The sequence below is a fragment of the Conger conger genome, chromosome 3 (assembly GCF_963514075.1).
Source record: "Conger conger chromosome 3, fConCon1.1, whole genome shotgun sequence".
NCBI lineage: Eukaryota > Metazoa > Chordata > Actinopteri > Anguilliformes > Congridae > Conger > Conger conger.
Window position 1 is genome coordinate 19,302,092 of NC_083762.1, and position 13,052 is coordinate 19,315,143.

The window sequence follows — 13,052 nt, forward strand, 5'->3', positions numbered from 1 at the left end:
TCATGGGATTTTGAGTGAAAGAGATAACTTGCCCCATGGGTATTTTGGATAGATAGGGAATGTTGATTTATTGGTGGAGGACATTTTTGATGATGGCTATGTACAGGTATATACAGTAAGCTGAGTGTTTGTATGACATGAAAGGAGAGTTCTCTTTCTGCTGTTATGTGGGGCAAATTTTAAATCAACGTGGCAGGTAAATCAGCTTTATAATCAGATTCACAATGTCTCAGAAGCAGTTCACCACCTCCCTCATCTCCACAGGCCCATGATTGCCAAGAAAAATCCCAAAATTCCCATGTCCAAGATGATGACCATCTTGGGGGCCAAGTGGCGTGAATTCAGCTCAAACAACCCGTTCAAGGGTTCTGCTGCTGCTGTGGCTGCAGCTGCTGCAGCGGCTGCTGCTGCTGTCGCCGAACAGGTCTCTGTCCCCGAACCACCGCCCCAGCCTCCTCCGCTCCGCAAGGCCAAGACCAAAGAGGGCAAAGGTGAGAGCAGAATTCATGTGTCATAAACTTGAACTTGCAAAAGATTAAACTTTTGTTGGATTTTAAGAGAGGGGTTTTATAAATCAGGCTTCATCTCAAGAAACAGGTCCATCTTCATTTGACCTTATTGTCCTCTTCCCCATCCCTAGGCCCAGGGTATAAGAGGCGCAGCAAGAGTCCTCGTGTGCCTGAAAAGAAGAAGGTGAAAGGAAAGAAGATGGCACCACTGCGAATTAAACTGGGAATGCTGGGCAACAAGAGGAAGAAGAGCAGCTCTGTGAGTGTGTGTGTGTGTGTGTGTGTGTCCATGTTTGTGTCTGTCTGCACGCACGCCTGTGTGTGCATGTGTCTGTGTTTGAATGTCCTTGATTGAGGGTCAGTATTGGTTCTTTGATTCTAACATTGTGACCCTCTCTCTGCCTTCAGAGTGAGGACTTAGATGAGGATGACTCAGAGCAGGAGGACTCCAGTGTACATAGCTCCTCTGTCCGCTCCGACAGCTCTGGTCGAGTCAAGAAGAACAAGCGAGGCCGTCCAGCCAAGAAAAAGAAAAAAAGTAGGGATTGTACTTCCTCTGTCTTTCTCCCTCTAGTCCCACTTGTCTTTCACTACATGGGACCCTACCCTGTTCAGTGTGCCACAATTCAGTGTGCTCCAGCATTTAGAATTGAAAAAAAGACCTGTAGAAGCAGCAATTTTCATTTTCTCACCACATTAAATATTTATTATTTTCCCTCTTCTCCTTGTCTTTGTGTTCCTCCACATCCCTCAATCTCTTGCCTGTCTCTGTGCAGTGTTGGGAGAAGAAGAAGGGGATGGCTATGAAACTGATCACCAGGATTACTGTGAGGTGTGCCAGCAGGGTGGTGAGATCATCCTGTGTGACACCTGCCCCCGGGCGTACCACCTCGTTTGCCTGGAGCCTGAGCTAGAGAAAGCTCCGGAGGGCAAGTGGAGCTGCCCCCACTGTGTGAGTAGACAATAACACACAACACAACATGAAAAATGTCTCCTTCAGACCAGGAATATTAGCTTGCAGTGAAAGCATGCTCTGAAAGTGCATGCTGTATGAGTGGCTGTCTCTCATATCCACATTATCCTGCAGTTCAGCCAGAAACAACAGTTCCCATTTGGTAATGAGCTGTTTGAGTTCTGTGACAAATTAATTTAGTCCCCCAGTTCAGTCTTGTGTTCCTTGTTTCTGACCCAAATCCTAATGGCGACCCCTCCACCGTTTTTGATATTCATGTTTTCCCCATAGGAGAAGGAGGGGATCCAGTGGGAGGCGAAGGAGGAGGACTTCGAAGATTTCGAGGAGGAGTGCGAGGATGGAGGCGCCCCAGAGCTGGTGGCCGGGGGCACTGGAGGCGAGGAAGAGGAGGACGACCACTTTGAGTTCTGCCGTGTCTGCAAGGATGGGGGGGAGCTGCTGTGCTGTGACACTTGCCCCTCCTCCTATCACATTCACTGCCTCAACCCGCCCCTGCCAGAGATACCCAATGGGGAGTGGCTATGCCCATGTTGCACGGTGAGTTGCAGCTGCACTAGGTCAATATGATGAGGCAGAAGTGTAAGTCATATTGGTCAAATCAAATATGCTTTCTAATGGTTCACCCTCCTGCTTCTCTTTGTCCTGATTTGCCATGCCACAGTGTCCGCCAATCAAAGGGAGGGTACAGAGGATCCTCCACTGGCGCTGGGGTGAGCCCCCTCTTCCAGTGCCTGTACCCCCTGCCCCTGATGCTGACCCTCAGGCACCCCCTCCACCACCCATGAAAGGGCGTGCTGAGAGGGAGTTCTTTGCCAAGTTCATCGGACAGTCTTACTGGCACTGTACCTGGATCACAGAGCTACAGGTGAGGAGATTGAAGGTTGGGAGTGGATGTCTGAGAGAATCAGAGACTAATGGAGCTATATGGCTGAGAGGAAGATTGAGAGACTGATGAAGAGGAGGTGCTTAGTTTGGGTTAATTTTAGATTTGTGTTGCCTCTGAATTTGAATGAAATGACTTTTACTGCTTTCTTTAAGGTTTCATTCAAACTGTTCATCTTACTCTGTTCTTCCTGTTTACCCATTCCTGCACTCAGCTGGAGATCTTTCACTCAGTCATGTTCCGGAACTATCAGCGAAAGACAGACATGGATGAGCCCCCCTGTCTAGACTATGGGTCCGGTGGAGAGGAGGATGTGAAGAGTGAGAAGAGGCGTGCCAAAGACCCGCAGTATGCTGCCCTAGAAGAGAAGTTCTACCGTTATGGGATCAAACCTGAGTGGATGATGATTCACCGCATCATCAACCACAGGTTAATGAGTGTGTTTGTGTGTGTTTGTGTGCTCCTAGTTCATGTTTCTTCATGGGTGCTCGTTGGCTGTCCTCTATCAATTGTATTCTTGAATTCATTTGAATTGATGGAATTGTACACAGTGGGTGATTGGGGACTGATACTTGAGATTGTTTGTTTGATTCATGGTCACTTTGGCAAGTAAATAATCCATTAAGTTCTGTATGTTGGCCAGTGTGGATAAGAAAGGGAATTACCACTACCTGGTCAGGTGGAGGGACCTGACCTATGATCAGTGCACCTGGGAGAGTGATGACTTGGAGATCCCAGAGTTCAACACCCACAAAACCAACTACTGGAGGCACAGGTAATGGGGTAGTTCTTTGGTTATGTATTTGTGTGTGCATAGCTCTGTACTGGATGTACAGTATGTGCTATTGTGGATGAGGGAGGAGAGGAGATAGGTGAAGGAGTTTTTTGGTTCCTGTTTGGTTGCCAGTAAATTTATGTCATGATTGTTTGTCTTGAGGCTCAAACTTGGTCCTAGGGTCTCGCTGTATACGCAGATTTTCCATCCGACCATGATTGCAACCTCTGAATTGTATTGACCTGTGGATCGTTCATAACAACTCTTTTATTATGCCTCCACTCTGGCGACAGCTGTGGCTGGAGGCATTATGTTTTTGGGTTGTCCGTCCATCCGTCCCATTCTTCTGAAGGTGATATCTCAGGAACTCAGAATTTCTTAAAATATGGCAGGAATGTCCAATTGGACTCAAGGATGAACTGATCATATTTTGATGGTCAAAGGTCAAGGTCACTGTGACCTCATGTCTTCCTCATGAACTCAGGAATGCCTTGAGGGAATTTCTTCAAATTTGGCACAAACGACCACTTGGACTCACTGATTTGAATTTGATTGATTGATTTGAAGGTTGCTGTGACCTCACAAAATATGTTTTTGACCATAACTCAAGAATTCATATGCTAATTATCACAACATTTCACACAAATGTCTTAATAGGATAAAATGGTGAAGTGATGACGTTTTATATCCAAAATGTCAAAGGTCAACTTCACTATGACATCATAATGTTTTGCTTACCACTGTAGCTGAGAAAATGATCTTGGGTTATTTTATTTCTTGATTGGTGATGGAACCTTAGTTCATTCCATTACTCTGCCTTTAAATATTCAGGCTGTAACAAGAACAAATATTTTATTCAACATTTAAGTTGTTTACGTTATAGGTAACACCTGGACTGGACAAAAATAACTCAAACTCATGTTTTCAACAATTAATCAAGTGATTGGGTGTAACAAAAAACTATTCTTTGTGGTTGTGAGTACGCTAATCTGTGTATATACAATTTTGTCTGTTTATAGAGTGGGAGCTGTTATTGTTTTAAGCTATTGTTATTTTATTACCAGTAGATTCTCTATTGCTGAGGTCAGCTTTTCTGTGCTTTGTCGTAGAGAGGAAGTGATGAAGGATGACCCAGAAAAGCCAAGGAGGATGAGGAATTTGAGGAAGGAGGACAATGATGTGCCCCCAAGCTCTCCTGTAAATGATGTGAGTTTGTTAGCTTTTTATTCTTGAGAAAAAACTCGTTGGCCTGTTCTGTAGAGGACAACCACCATTTGTCTGGACTGAGAAGGTCTAAGATCTAGATTACCTTAAACATTTCCCTGGTTATACACACTCATTTGTGCTGCATGATTATGGTGCGCTGTATATCTTTGCTCCTCTCGACTTCTCTGTCCGATCTCACCCTCTTCCCCTTCCTTGCTCTCCAGCCTACGGTCAAGTATGAGGAGCAGCCAGAGTTTGTGACTGTGACAGGAGGGACACTGCACCTCTACCAGCTGGAGGGACTCAACTGGCTGCGCTTCTCCTGGGCTCAGGGAACAGACACCATCTTGGCAGATGAGATGGGCCTGGGCAAGACTATTCAGACTATTGTCTTCCTCTACTCCCTCTTGAAGGAGGTAGGGAAAGGAGGCCTGGTGTGATCTGACTAGACTGATTGACAATAGCTGTGATGTACTGATAGATGAACTTAATGAATTGGAATATATTTGAGCCAGAGATAAACATTGCATGAAGATGCAGTTAAACAACACACAACAACACACTAATTAATACTGAGACACACTGCCAAATAACTGCAATATTTGTTATTCTGAGAAAACTTATGACATTTTCTCATGTTCTTCCCTCAGGGTCACACCAAGGGTCCATTCCTGGTGTGCGCTCCACTCTCCACCATTATCAACTGGGAGCGTGAGTTTGAGATGTGGGCACCTGACTTCTATGTGGTGACCTACACTGGGGACAAGGAGAGTCGGGCTATCATCCGTGAGAACGAACTGTCCTTCGATGACTCAGCCATCAAGGGTGGAAAAAAGGCCTTCAAATTGCGGGTGAGGAGAGAGAAGAGAAGGAGACATAAGAAGAGGGGAAGGGAATGAGTGTAGGGCAAGAGGGAGGAGATGATTAGGGTTACACCATATGTTGGTGATGTAGTACCAAAATTGTAACACATTTAAGGAATATATGATAAAACGTATTGTTGTACTGACCCAATTCATAAAAAGCAATGTAAAATGTATAATTTGTTAACCTCACATTATTCTGTCATGTGCAGCCAGAATTTACCTCTTCTATTTCTACCAGTGACCTCTATCTCAATTTTTTCCCCCTCTGAACCACCCCCCAACCCCCATCACTGCTGTCATCTGTCCAGAGGGAGGCTCCAATTAAATTCCATGTGCTTTTGACCTCCTATGAGCTAGTGACCATTGATCAGACAGCCCTCAAGTCTATCGACTGGGCCTGTCTGGTGGTGGACGAAGCCCACCGCCTCAAGAACAACCAGTCAAAGGTACCTGCGTGTGTGCACATGTGTGTTCATTTATTGCTATATGTATTAGTGTGCTAGTACCGGAAAGTTGATTTGGAGCTTTTCCATCTATTTGATGAAATTTCTTTCCCAGCTTTCATGATGATATTTCCTGGTAGACCTTCATTTTCTAGGGAATTTTGGGCTGCATCCCAGCATCAAGCAAAGACATTTCAATCTGTTTAATATAAATCCATGCATTACACGACAGTATATTACATTATAATTTAGTAAAGCTTCAGTACAATATTGCATTGCATTACATTTTATTTACAAAGAATCCGTTGTACAGCCATGAACATTAAGTCTAGTACACATGGTAAATAGGCCAAGTCAATAGCATAAGCAACTACAGCACCAAGATAAATACAAATGCAAATTCTGGATTAAAATACAAAGTACAAAGTAAGGGGCTAACAAATTGAGACAGGTGATATGGAAGTGGCAATAGGTCAGGGTACAAAGTCAAGTCAAAGTACAGCGCAAAGAGATGAGTCATTGTGGGTAGGTTTTGTCTGTGTATCCATGTGTTATGGCATATGTGTCTCATATCTCTTGCTACTTCACCTGCTATGTGTCAGTTCTTCAGGAAGCTGAATGACTACAGGATTGATCATAAGCTGCTGCTGACAGGCACTCCACTGCAGAACAACCTGGAGGAGCTCTTCCACCTGCTCAATTTCCTCACGCCCAACCGCTTCAAGTATGCACCATGAACATTGACACACATTTACATTTACATTTTAGTCATTTGGCAGACGCTTTTAATCCAAAGCGACTTACAAGTGCATAGGTTCTACCACAAGTCAAAGCATCACAACCAGAACTAGGAAAATACACCTGGACTGCTGTTCTAAACATATAGTCGTCATCATAAGTGCAATTTTATTTTATTTTTTTTTTTTTTTGGGGGGGGTTAGACAGGGATAGGGGTATCAGAAGGGGGGGGCGGGGTAAGTCAGGAGGGAGGACTAAGGTAGAGTTTGAAGAGGTGTGTTTTGAGTCTGCCTCGAAATAGGGGGAGGGATTCTGCTGTCCTGACAGTGGTAGGCAAGTCATTCCACCACTGAGGGACCAGAACGGAAAACAGACGTGAACGTGCTGCTCGACCGCCAGGTGCCCGTAGAGAGGGAACCGTAAGGCGACCAGAGCTGGCAGACCGGAGTGGTCTAGCTGGGGAGTAGGGAGTGATCAGGGATTGTATGTAATGTGGGGCAGTCCCCTTAGCAGCCTGAAATGCCAACACTAGGGCCTTGAATCGGATGCGTGCGGCAATAGGAAGCCAGTGGAGGCCAATGAGAAGCGGGGTGACATGAGCCGACCTGGGCTGACTGGTGATCAAGCGGGCTGCAGCATTCTGGACCAGCTGGAGGGGCTTGATGGCGCACGCTGGGAGGCCGGCTAGGAGGGAGTTGCATTAATCCAGGCGGGAAATGACGAGCGCCTGGACTAGGAGCTGGGTGGCTTTCTCCATCAGGAGATGACGGATGCGGCGTATATTATACAGAAAGAACCTGCAGGTTCTGGCAGTGGAGGATACTTGTGGAGCCAGGGAGAGGCAGTTATCAAGAGTCACCCCAAGATTCTTTGCCGTATGGGAGGAGGAAACTACAAAGTCCTCCACAGTCAGTGAGAGGTCAATTGACGGAGAGGACTTGGCAGGGATGTAGAGAAGCTCAGTTTTGGCAAGGTTGAGCTTCAGGTGATGGGAAGTCATCCACGCAGAGATATCAGCCAAGCAGGCAGAGATCTGTGTGGTGATTTGGGTGTCGGGGGGGAAGGAAATGAAGAGTTGGGTGTCATCAGCGTAGGAGTGATAAGAGAAGCCGTGGGAAGAGATAACAGAACCAAGAGACATGGTGTATAGCGAGAAGAGGAGAGGCCCAAGAACCGAGCCTTGCGGGACTCCAGTTCGTAGGGGTTGAGGGTCGGAGACTGCGCCCCTCCAAGTCACCTGGTAGGAGCGACCAGAGAGGTAGGAGGAAAACCAAGCGAGTGCAGAACCTGTGACACCCATCCCAGACAGCGATGAGAGCAGAATCTCATGGTTGACTGTATCGAAGGCGGCTGACAGGTCAAGGAAGATGAGGACAGAGGAGAGGGATTTTGCTTTAGCAGAGTGGAGTGCCTCAGTGACCGCGAGCAGGGCGGTTTCAGTGGAGTGGCCACTCTTGAAGCCAGACTGGTTGGGGTCATGGAGATTGTTGTGGAGAAGATAAGTGGACAGTTGGGAGCAGACCGCCCGTTCCAGGGTTTTAGCGAGAAAGGGAAGAAGAGAGACAGGCCGGTAGTTGTTCAGGGCAGAGGGATCAAGAGTAGGTTTTTTGAGGAGGGGAGTGACTCTGGCCCTCTTCAGGGAAGAGGGCATGGTGCCGGAAGAGAGGGAGGTGTTGATTAGAGAGGAGAGAAAAGGGAGAATGTCCTCAGATATAGACTGTAGGAGGGGAGAGGGGATGGGGTCAAGAGGACAGGTGGTTGGGCGGTGGGAAGTAAGGAGTTTCAGTGTGTCGGCGTCAGAGAGGGGAGAAAAGGAGGTTAGGGAGTTGGGGAGGGTAGGAGGGTCAGCAGGGGTGGAGGGTTGGGAGAAGGAATTGCGAATAGCATCGACCTTCTTTTCAAAGAAGGAGACAAAGTCATCAGGTGTGAGTGATGAGGGGGGTGGGGGGGAGGGGGGGCCAGAAGAGAGGAGAAGGTTGAAAACAGTTTGCGGGGATTAGAGGCGGCCGCGTTAATTTTCGAGTGAAAGAAGGAAGATTTAGCTAGAGAGACAGAGGAATGGAAAGATGATAAGAGGGCATGGAAGGAAGCTATATCACTGGGGAGACAGGACCTTTTCCATTTTCTCTCCGCCGCCCGCAGTTCGGTTCGGACAGCTCGTAGAGCATCAGAAAGCCAAGGACTGGGGGGGGGAGGCCCGAGCTAGTTTGGTGGTGAGGGGACACAGAGAGTCAAAGGAAGATGAGAGGGAGGACATGAGAGTTGTAGCCGCATCATCGGGAGACAGTCGAGAGAAAGACTCCGCAGATGGTAGGGAGGAGAGGATTGTAGATGAGAGGGTGGAGGAAGACAGGTGGCGTAGGTTCCGTCGACAGGTGACAGTGGATGGTGGGAGAGATGGATGGGTGTTAGAGGAGAGTGGAAGAGAGAAAGAGATGAGGGAGTGGTCAGATATATGGAGTGGTGTTACAGAGAGGTTGGTTGTTGTGCAGCTCCTTGTGAAGATGAGGTCAAGAAGATTGCCTGCTTTGTGGGTGGGAGGGGAAAGAGTGAGGGTAAGGTCAAAAGAAGAGAGGAGGGAGAGAAAGGTAGACTGGGTGGACTCTGAGTTGAGGTTGAAGTCACCCAGGAGGATCAGGGGGGTGTCATTGACAGGTGAGGAGCTGAGGAGGATGTCCATCTCATCCAAAAAGTTTCCCAGAGGACCCGGGGGGCGATAAACAACAATAACAAACAGTTTGCACGGCAGAGTAACAGAAACCGCATGAAATTCAAAAGAGGAGAAGGAGAGGGATGAGGAGAAGACACTAGATCTCCATGAGGATGAGATTAGGAGACCTGTGCCACCTCCTCTGCCAGAGGATCTGGGTGTGTGGGAAAAAGAGAAGGCAGAAGAAAGGGCAGCCGGGGTGGCCGTGTTCTCTGGTGAGAGCCACGTTTCAGTTAAAGCAAGAAAGTCAAGGTTGAGGTGGGAGGCATAGGCAGATATGAAGTCTGCTTTCTGGACGGCGGACTGGCAGTTCCAGAGGCCACCAGCCACACAGAGATCAATACCAGGGGATCTGGGAGGAAAGATGAGGTTAGAGATATTCTGCCCATGTTGGCGGGAGGCGAACCTCCTACCTGACTGGGACCTGGGGAGAGGAGAGAGGACAGGGATGGGAAGGAAACACATGGAGGGAACTAGGGAGGACAAGAGGAATACTACACAGTGGAATGAGGGCAGGCAGCAAAAACAAAATCAATCATCAGGCTCTTGGACAGCCTGGATGGACACCCGTAGATAGACACCCTCGACTTTGTACACCTGCGACTTCGTACGCCGAGGCAAGTAGCCGAGGCTGCCGCACACCGCTGCCGCTGGTGCGCTACACAACTGCTTAAATAACACTGACGCTGAATACAGAAAATGCAACCAACCCACTGCAGAACAATAATGCACACTGAAGTGAGTTCAGGTGTGCCAGTACTAATAGCCTGAGCAGGGTGCAAAGTATTGGCTCCTCCTACAACAAAAGCTGTGGCCTGCCAGCCAGTAAAACAATAGCCTAACTTAATAGCCTAGCTTACCTGAGAGAAACAAACACCTAACCCAGTTTCACTGAATCTAAATAAACACCACACACACACACATGCTTTCTCACATGAACCCGTACCGTAGACATTTTTCTATAAATGGACACTATGCATGTGCCTGCTTAACTAGCTCTCTAAATCCCAAACTCATCTCTCATCCCCCTCCTCCTTATGCCCTTGTTTCCCACCAGTAACCTGGATGGGTTCCTTGAGGAGTTTGCAGACATCTCCAAGGAGGACCAGATCAAGAAGCTTCATGACGTGCTGGGTCCCCACATGCTGAGAAGGCTAAAGGCTGATGTTTTCAAGAACATGCCAGCCAAGACGGAGCTAATTGTCCGCGTGGAGCTCAGCCCAATGCAGAAGTGAGGAGGAGAGGGAGCAGAACTTATGAAAGGATGTGATGGAAGTCTTAGATCTCAAATGTTTACTCCTTTCTAAGAGTGCAGGTTTTGTTGTGCGAGCACAGAGGATCTAATTCATGTGCAACTTTCAGTAATAATCGGCCTCATGGGTTACCAGAAATGCACAAAGCCTAGGCAAATATTCCTGCAAAATGTATCAAAAATATTTTTCCATCCTGAGTGTTGGAGGAAAAGGGCGAGCTGGGGAAAAGAGAGCAGTCCTCCCATTTGTTTCAGGCACTGAAAGAGGAGGAGGTCCATTACAGTACGAGTGTCTTAACTGGACTCTCCCTCTGTCCCATCAGGAAATACTACAAGTTCATCCTGACTCGTAACTTTGAAGCACTCAACTCCAAGGGTGGTGGGAACCAGGTGTCCCTGCTCAACATCATGATGGACCTGAAGAAGTGCTGTAACCACCCCTACCTTTTCCCTGTGGCTGCCTCGGTAATTGCCCTTACTTGCTTCCTGAGATCTCTGGCTGCAATGGGAACAACTTTCTCTGGCTGCCAGTGTATCTACCCCTACAGGGTTCCTGTTGCTTCCAGCTTAACAACCGCTACATGTTCCTACAAATATGCCACTTTCACAAGGCTGCTGCCACGAAGACATACTGGTCCAACCCAGTGTTAGAATGTGGCTAAAGGAACTGACAAACGTGTTTGAATTTTTCAAAGAGCTGAACCTAAGATTTATTACCTATGCATGGGGATGTGTGCTTGCCTACCAATAGCCGTCTATTTGACCTTCATATGGCCAGTCTTAGAGAATGTATTGCTGTTGGGAACAGGCCTTCCTAAGGACTTATTTTAAAGTGAAACATTGGGTCTGTCCTTGAAAGGCCTGTAACTGCTCAGCTGTGTGTTTATTAGTGGGTTACTGGAACCCTTTGCTGTGCTAATATTCCTGATATGCCATTTTGTGCCTTATTGCTTTTCTTCTGAAACATGCCAGGAAACATGGTTATCAAGTAATTTTATGAGGTTAAAGATGATGCTGTTTCACAGACTCGATTAAGTCATGCCACAGACAGTGAGAATACAGCTGCTGATTCCACTCCATACACATTAGAGTACTGTCGAGAGAGTATCCAGTGCACTTGTTTGTTGTTTCCTTTTCTGAAATATGTATGTTTGTGTTGTCACCACTTATGGAAAATAAGCTCTTCATTGTTATAGCAATTTAATACCGTTGTGGCTATGTTCATTTTCATAATTTCTAAACTAGCGAAGTGCATGTGCAGTCCTCCGTCAAGACTAGGCCGCCAAGATTGTGTGCTTCCACAGCAAGCCTGCCACGTATTGTCAGTGCTTTCAGGATGCCAACGCTGACATCACACCTGTTTTTATTGCGTGTGATGTTCAGGAGGCACCAAAATCGTCGAATGGGGCATATGAGGGCTCGGCTCTGACCAAGGCATCCGGGAAGCTGCTGCTGTTGCAGAAGATGCTGAGGAAGCTGAATGACCAAGGTCATCGAGTGCTGGTCTTCTCCCAGGTAATACGATACAACACGATACTGCGATGCAATACAGCTGCACAATCATTTCACTGTTCAAGGACTGTGTGGTCTACAGGGGAGGGATGGGTTTATCTGAATTGAATTGAAGTACAGGTTATTAGTTAGTTGTGTTGACTGAGGGGTGATGCAGAAGCTTGTGTGAAATTCCACTGCGATAAAACAGTCGCTCTCCTGCTCCCTGACCCACCCCTTCTCTCTTTCCTCAGATGACCAAGATGCTTGACCTTCTGGAGGACTTCCTGGATTCCGAAGGCTATAAGTATGAGCGCATCGATGGGGGGATCACGGGCGCCATGCGGCAGGAGGCCATCGACAGGTTCAATGGTGAGAGCCATCTTTTCTTCGAGACATTATGTTTGCTTCTGTGGTTTTACAACATGTCTCACTTTCTCTCGCTTTCAATCACTCTCTCTCAGCTCCTGGTGCATGTCAGTTCTGTTTCCTGCTGTCCACAAGGGCAGGAGGTCTGGGCATTAATCTGGCCACTGCTGACACGGTCATAATTTTTGACTCAGACTGGAATCCCCACAATGACATCCAGGTATTCTTCCCCTCTGTCTGTCTCTGCACCCGTCACTATAACCCATTACAATGCCAGTGGAAGTACTTCTTCCATTTCAGATTTATTTGGACCATCTGAATTTCCTTTAAATATGAACTTCATCTGAGGAAAACATTTTGTACATATGCTTCTTATTATATGCTTTTATCCATCTACAAAAATATATGAAATACTTTTGATTTACACTGAAATGCATAATGTACAGCTGATTCCGTCCTTTCATAGCCTACCCCTTTAACCCATATTATTTACAATATAGTTTTTTTACATTACATTACATTATTGGCATTTGGCAGACGCTCTTATCCAGAGCAACGTACAGTTGATTAGACTAAGCAGGAGACAATCCTCCCCTGGAGCAATGCAGGGTTAAGGGCCTTGCTCAAGGGCCCAACGGCTGTGCGGATCTTATTGTGGCTACACCGGGATTAGAACCACCCATCTTGCGTTTCCCAGTCATTTACCTTAACCACTACGCTACCCCATTCATTCATTGATATTAACAGAGAGCGTGCAGGTCCACTAATTAGCTCAAATTAAATGCTTTAATGTTACTGTGGAATTGTTTCATCCCCTCATGGAAAAAACAGCATATT

At 46.9% G+C, this 13,052-nt stretch overlaps 1 protein-coding gene across 7 annotated transcripts in view; it reads left to right on the forward strand.

Annotated features, from left to right (window-relative positions):
• chd3 (chromodomain helicase DNA binding protein 3) overlaps positions 1 to 13,052 on the forward strand; it is a 44,275-nt gene that overhangs the window by 4,497 nt on the left and 26,726 nt on the right. For all 7 annotated transcript variants that reach the window (XM_061237070.1, XM_061237074.1, XM_061237067.1 and 4 more), the window contains exons 5-22: positions 265 to 491; positions 641 to 768; positions 918 to 1,047; positions 1,286 to 1,461; positions 1,753 to 2,019; positions 2,144 to 2,347; positions 2,580 to 2,794; positions 3,009 to 3,140; positions 4,250 to 4,346; positions 4,571 to 4,762; positions 4,997 to 5,197; positions 5,521 to 5,658; positions 6,258 to 6,379; positions 10,161 to 10,334; positions 10,679 to 10,820; positions 11,739 to 11,870; positions 12,101 to 12,218; positions 12,311 to 12,435. In XM_061237070.1, the coding sequence (XP_061093054.1) occupies positions 265 to 491; positions 641 to 768; positions 918 to 1,047; positions 1,286 to 1,461; positions 1,753 to 2,019; positions 2,144 to 2,347; positions 2,580 to 2,794; positions 3,009 to 3,140; positions 4,250 to 4,346; positions 4,571 to 4,762; positions 4,997 to 5,197; positions 5,521 to 5,658; positions 6,258 to 6,379; positions 10,161 to 10,334; positions 10,679 to 10,820; positions 11,739 to 11,870; positions 12,101 to 12,218; positions 12,311 to 12,435 (2,920 nt within the window). The remainder of the gene's footprint in view (positions 1 to 264; positions 492 to 640; positions 769 to 917; positions 1,048 to 1,285; positions 1,462 to 1,752; positions 2,020 to 2,143; positions 2,348 to 2,579; positions 2,795 to 3,008; positions 3,141 to 4,249; positions 4,347 to 4,570; positions 4,763 to 4,996; positions 5,198 to 5,520; positions 5,659 to 6,257; positions 6,380 to 10,160; positions 10,335 to 10,678; positions 10,821 to 11,738; positions 11,871 to 12,100; positions 12,219 to 12,310; positions 12,436 to 13,052) is intronic.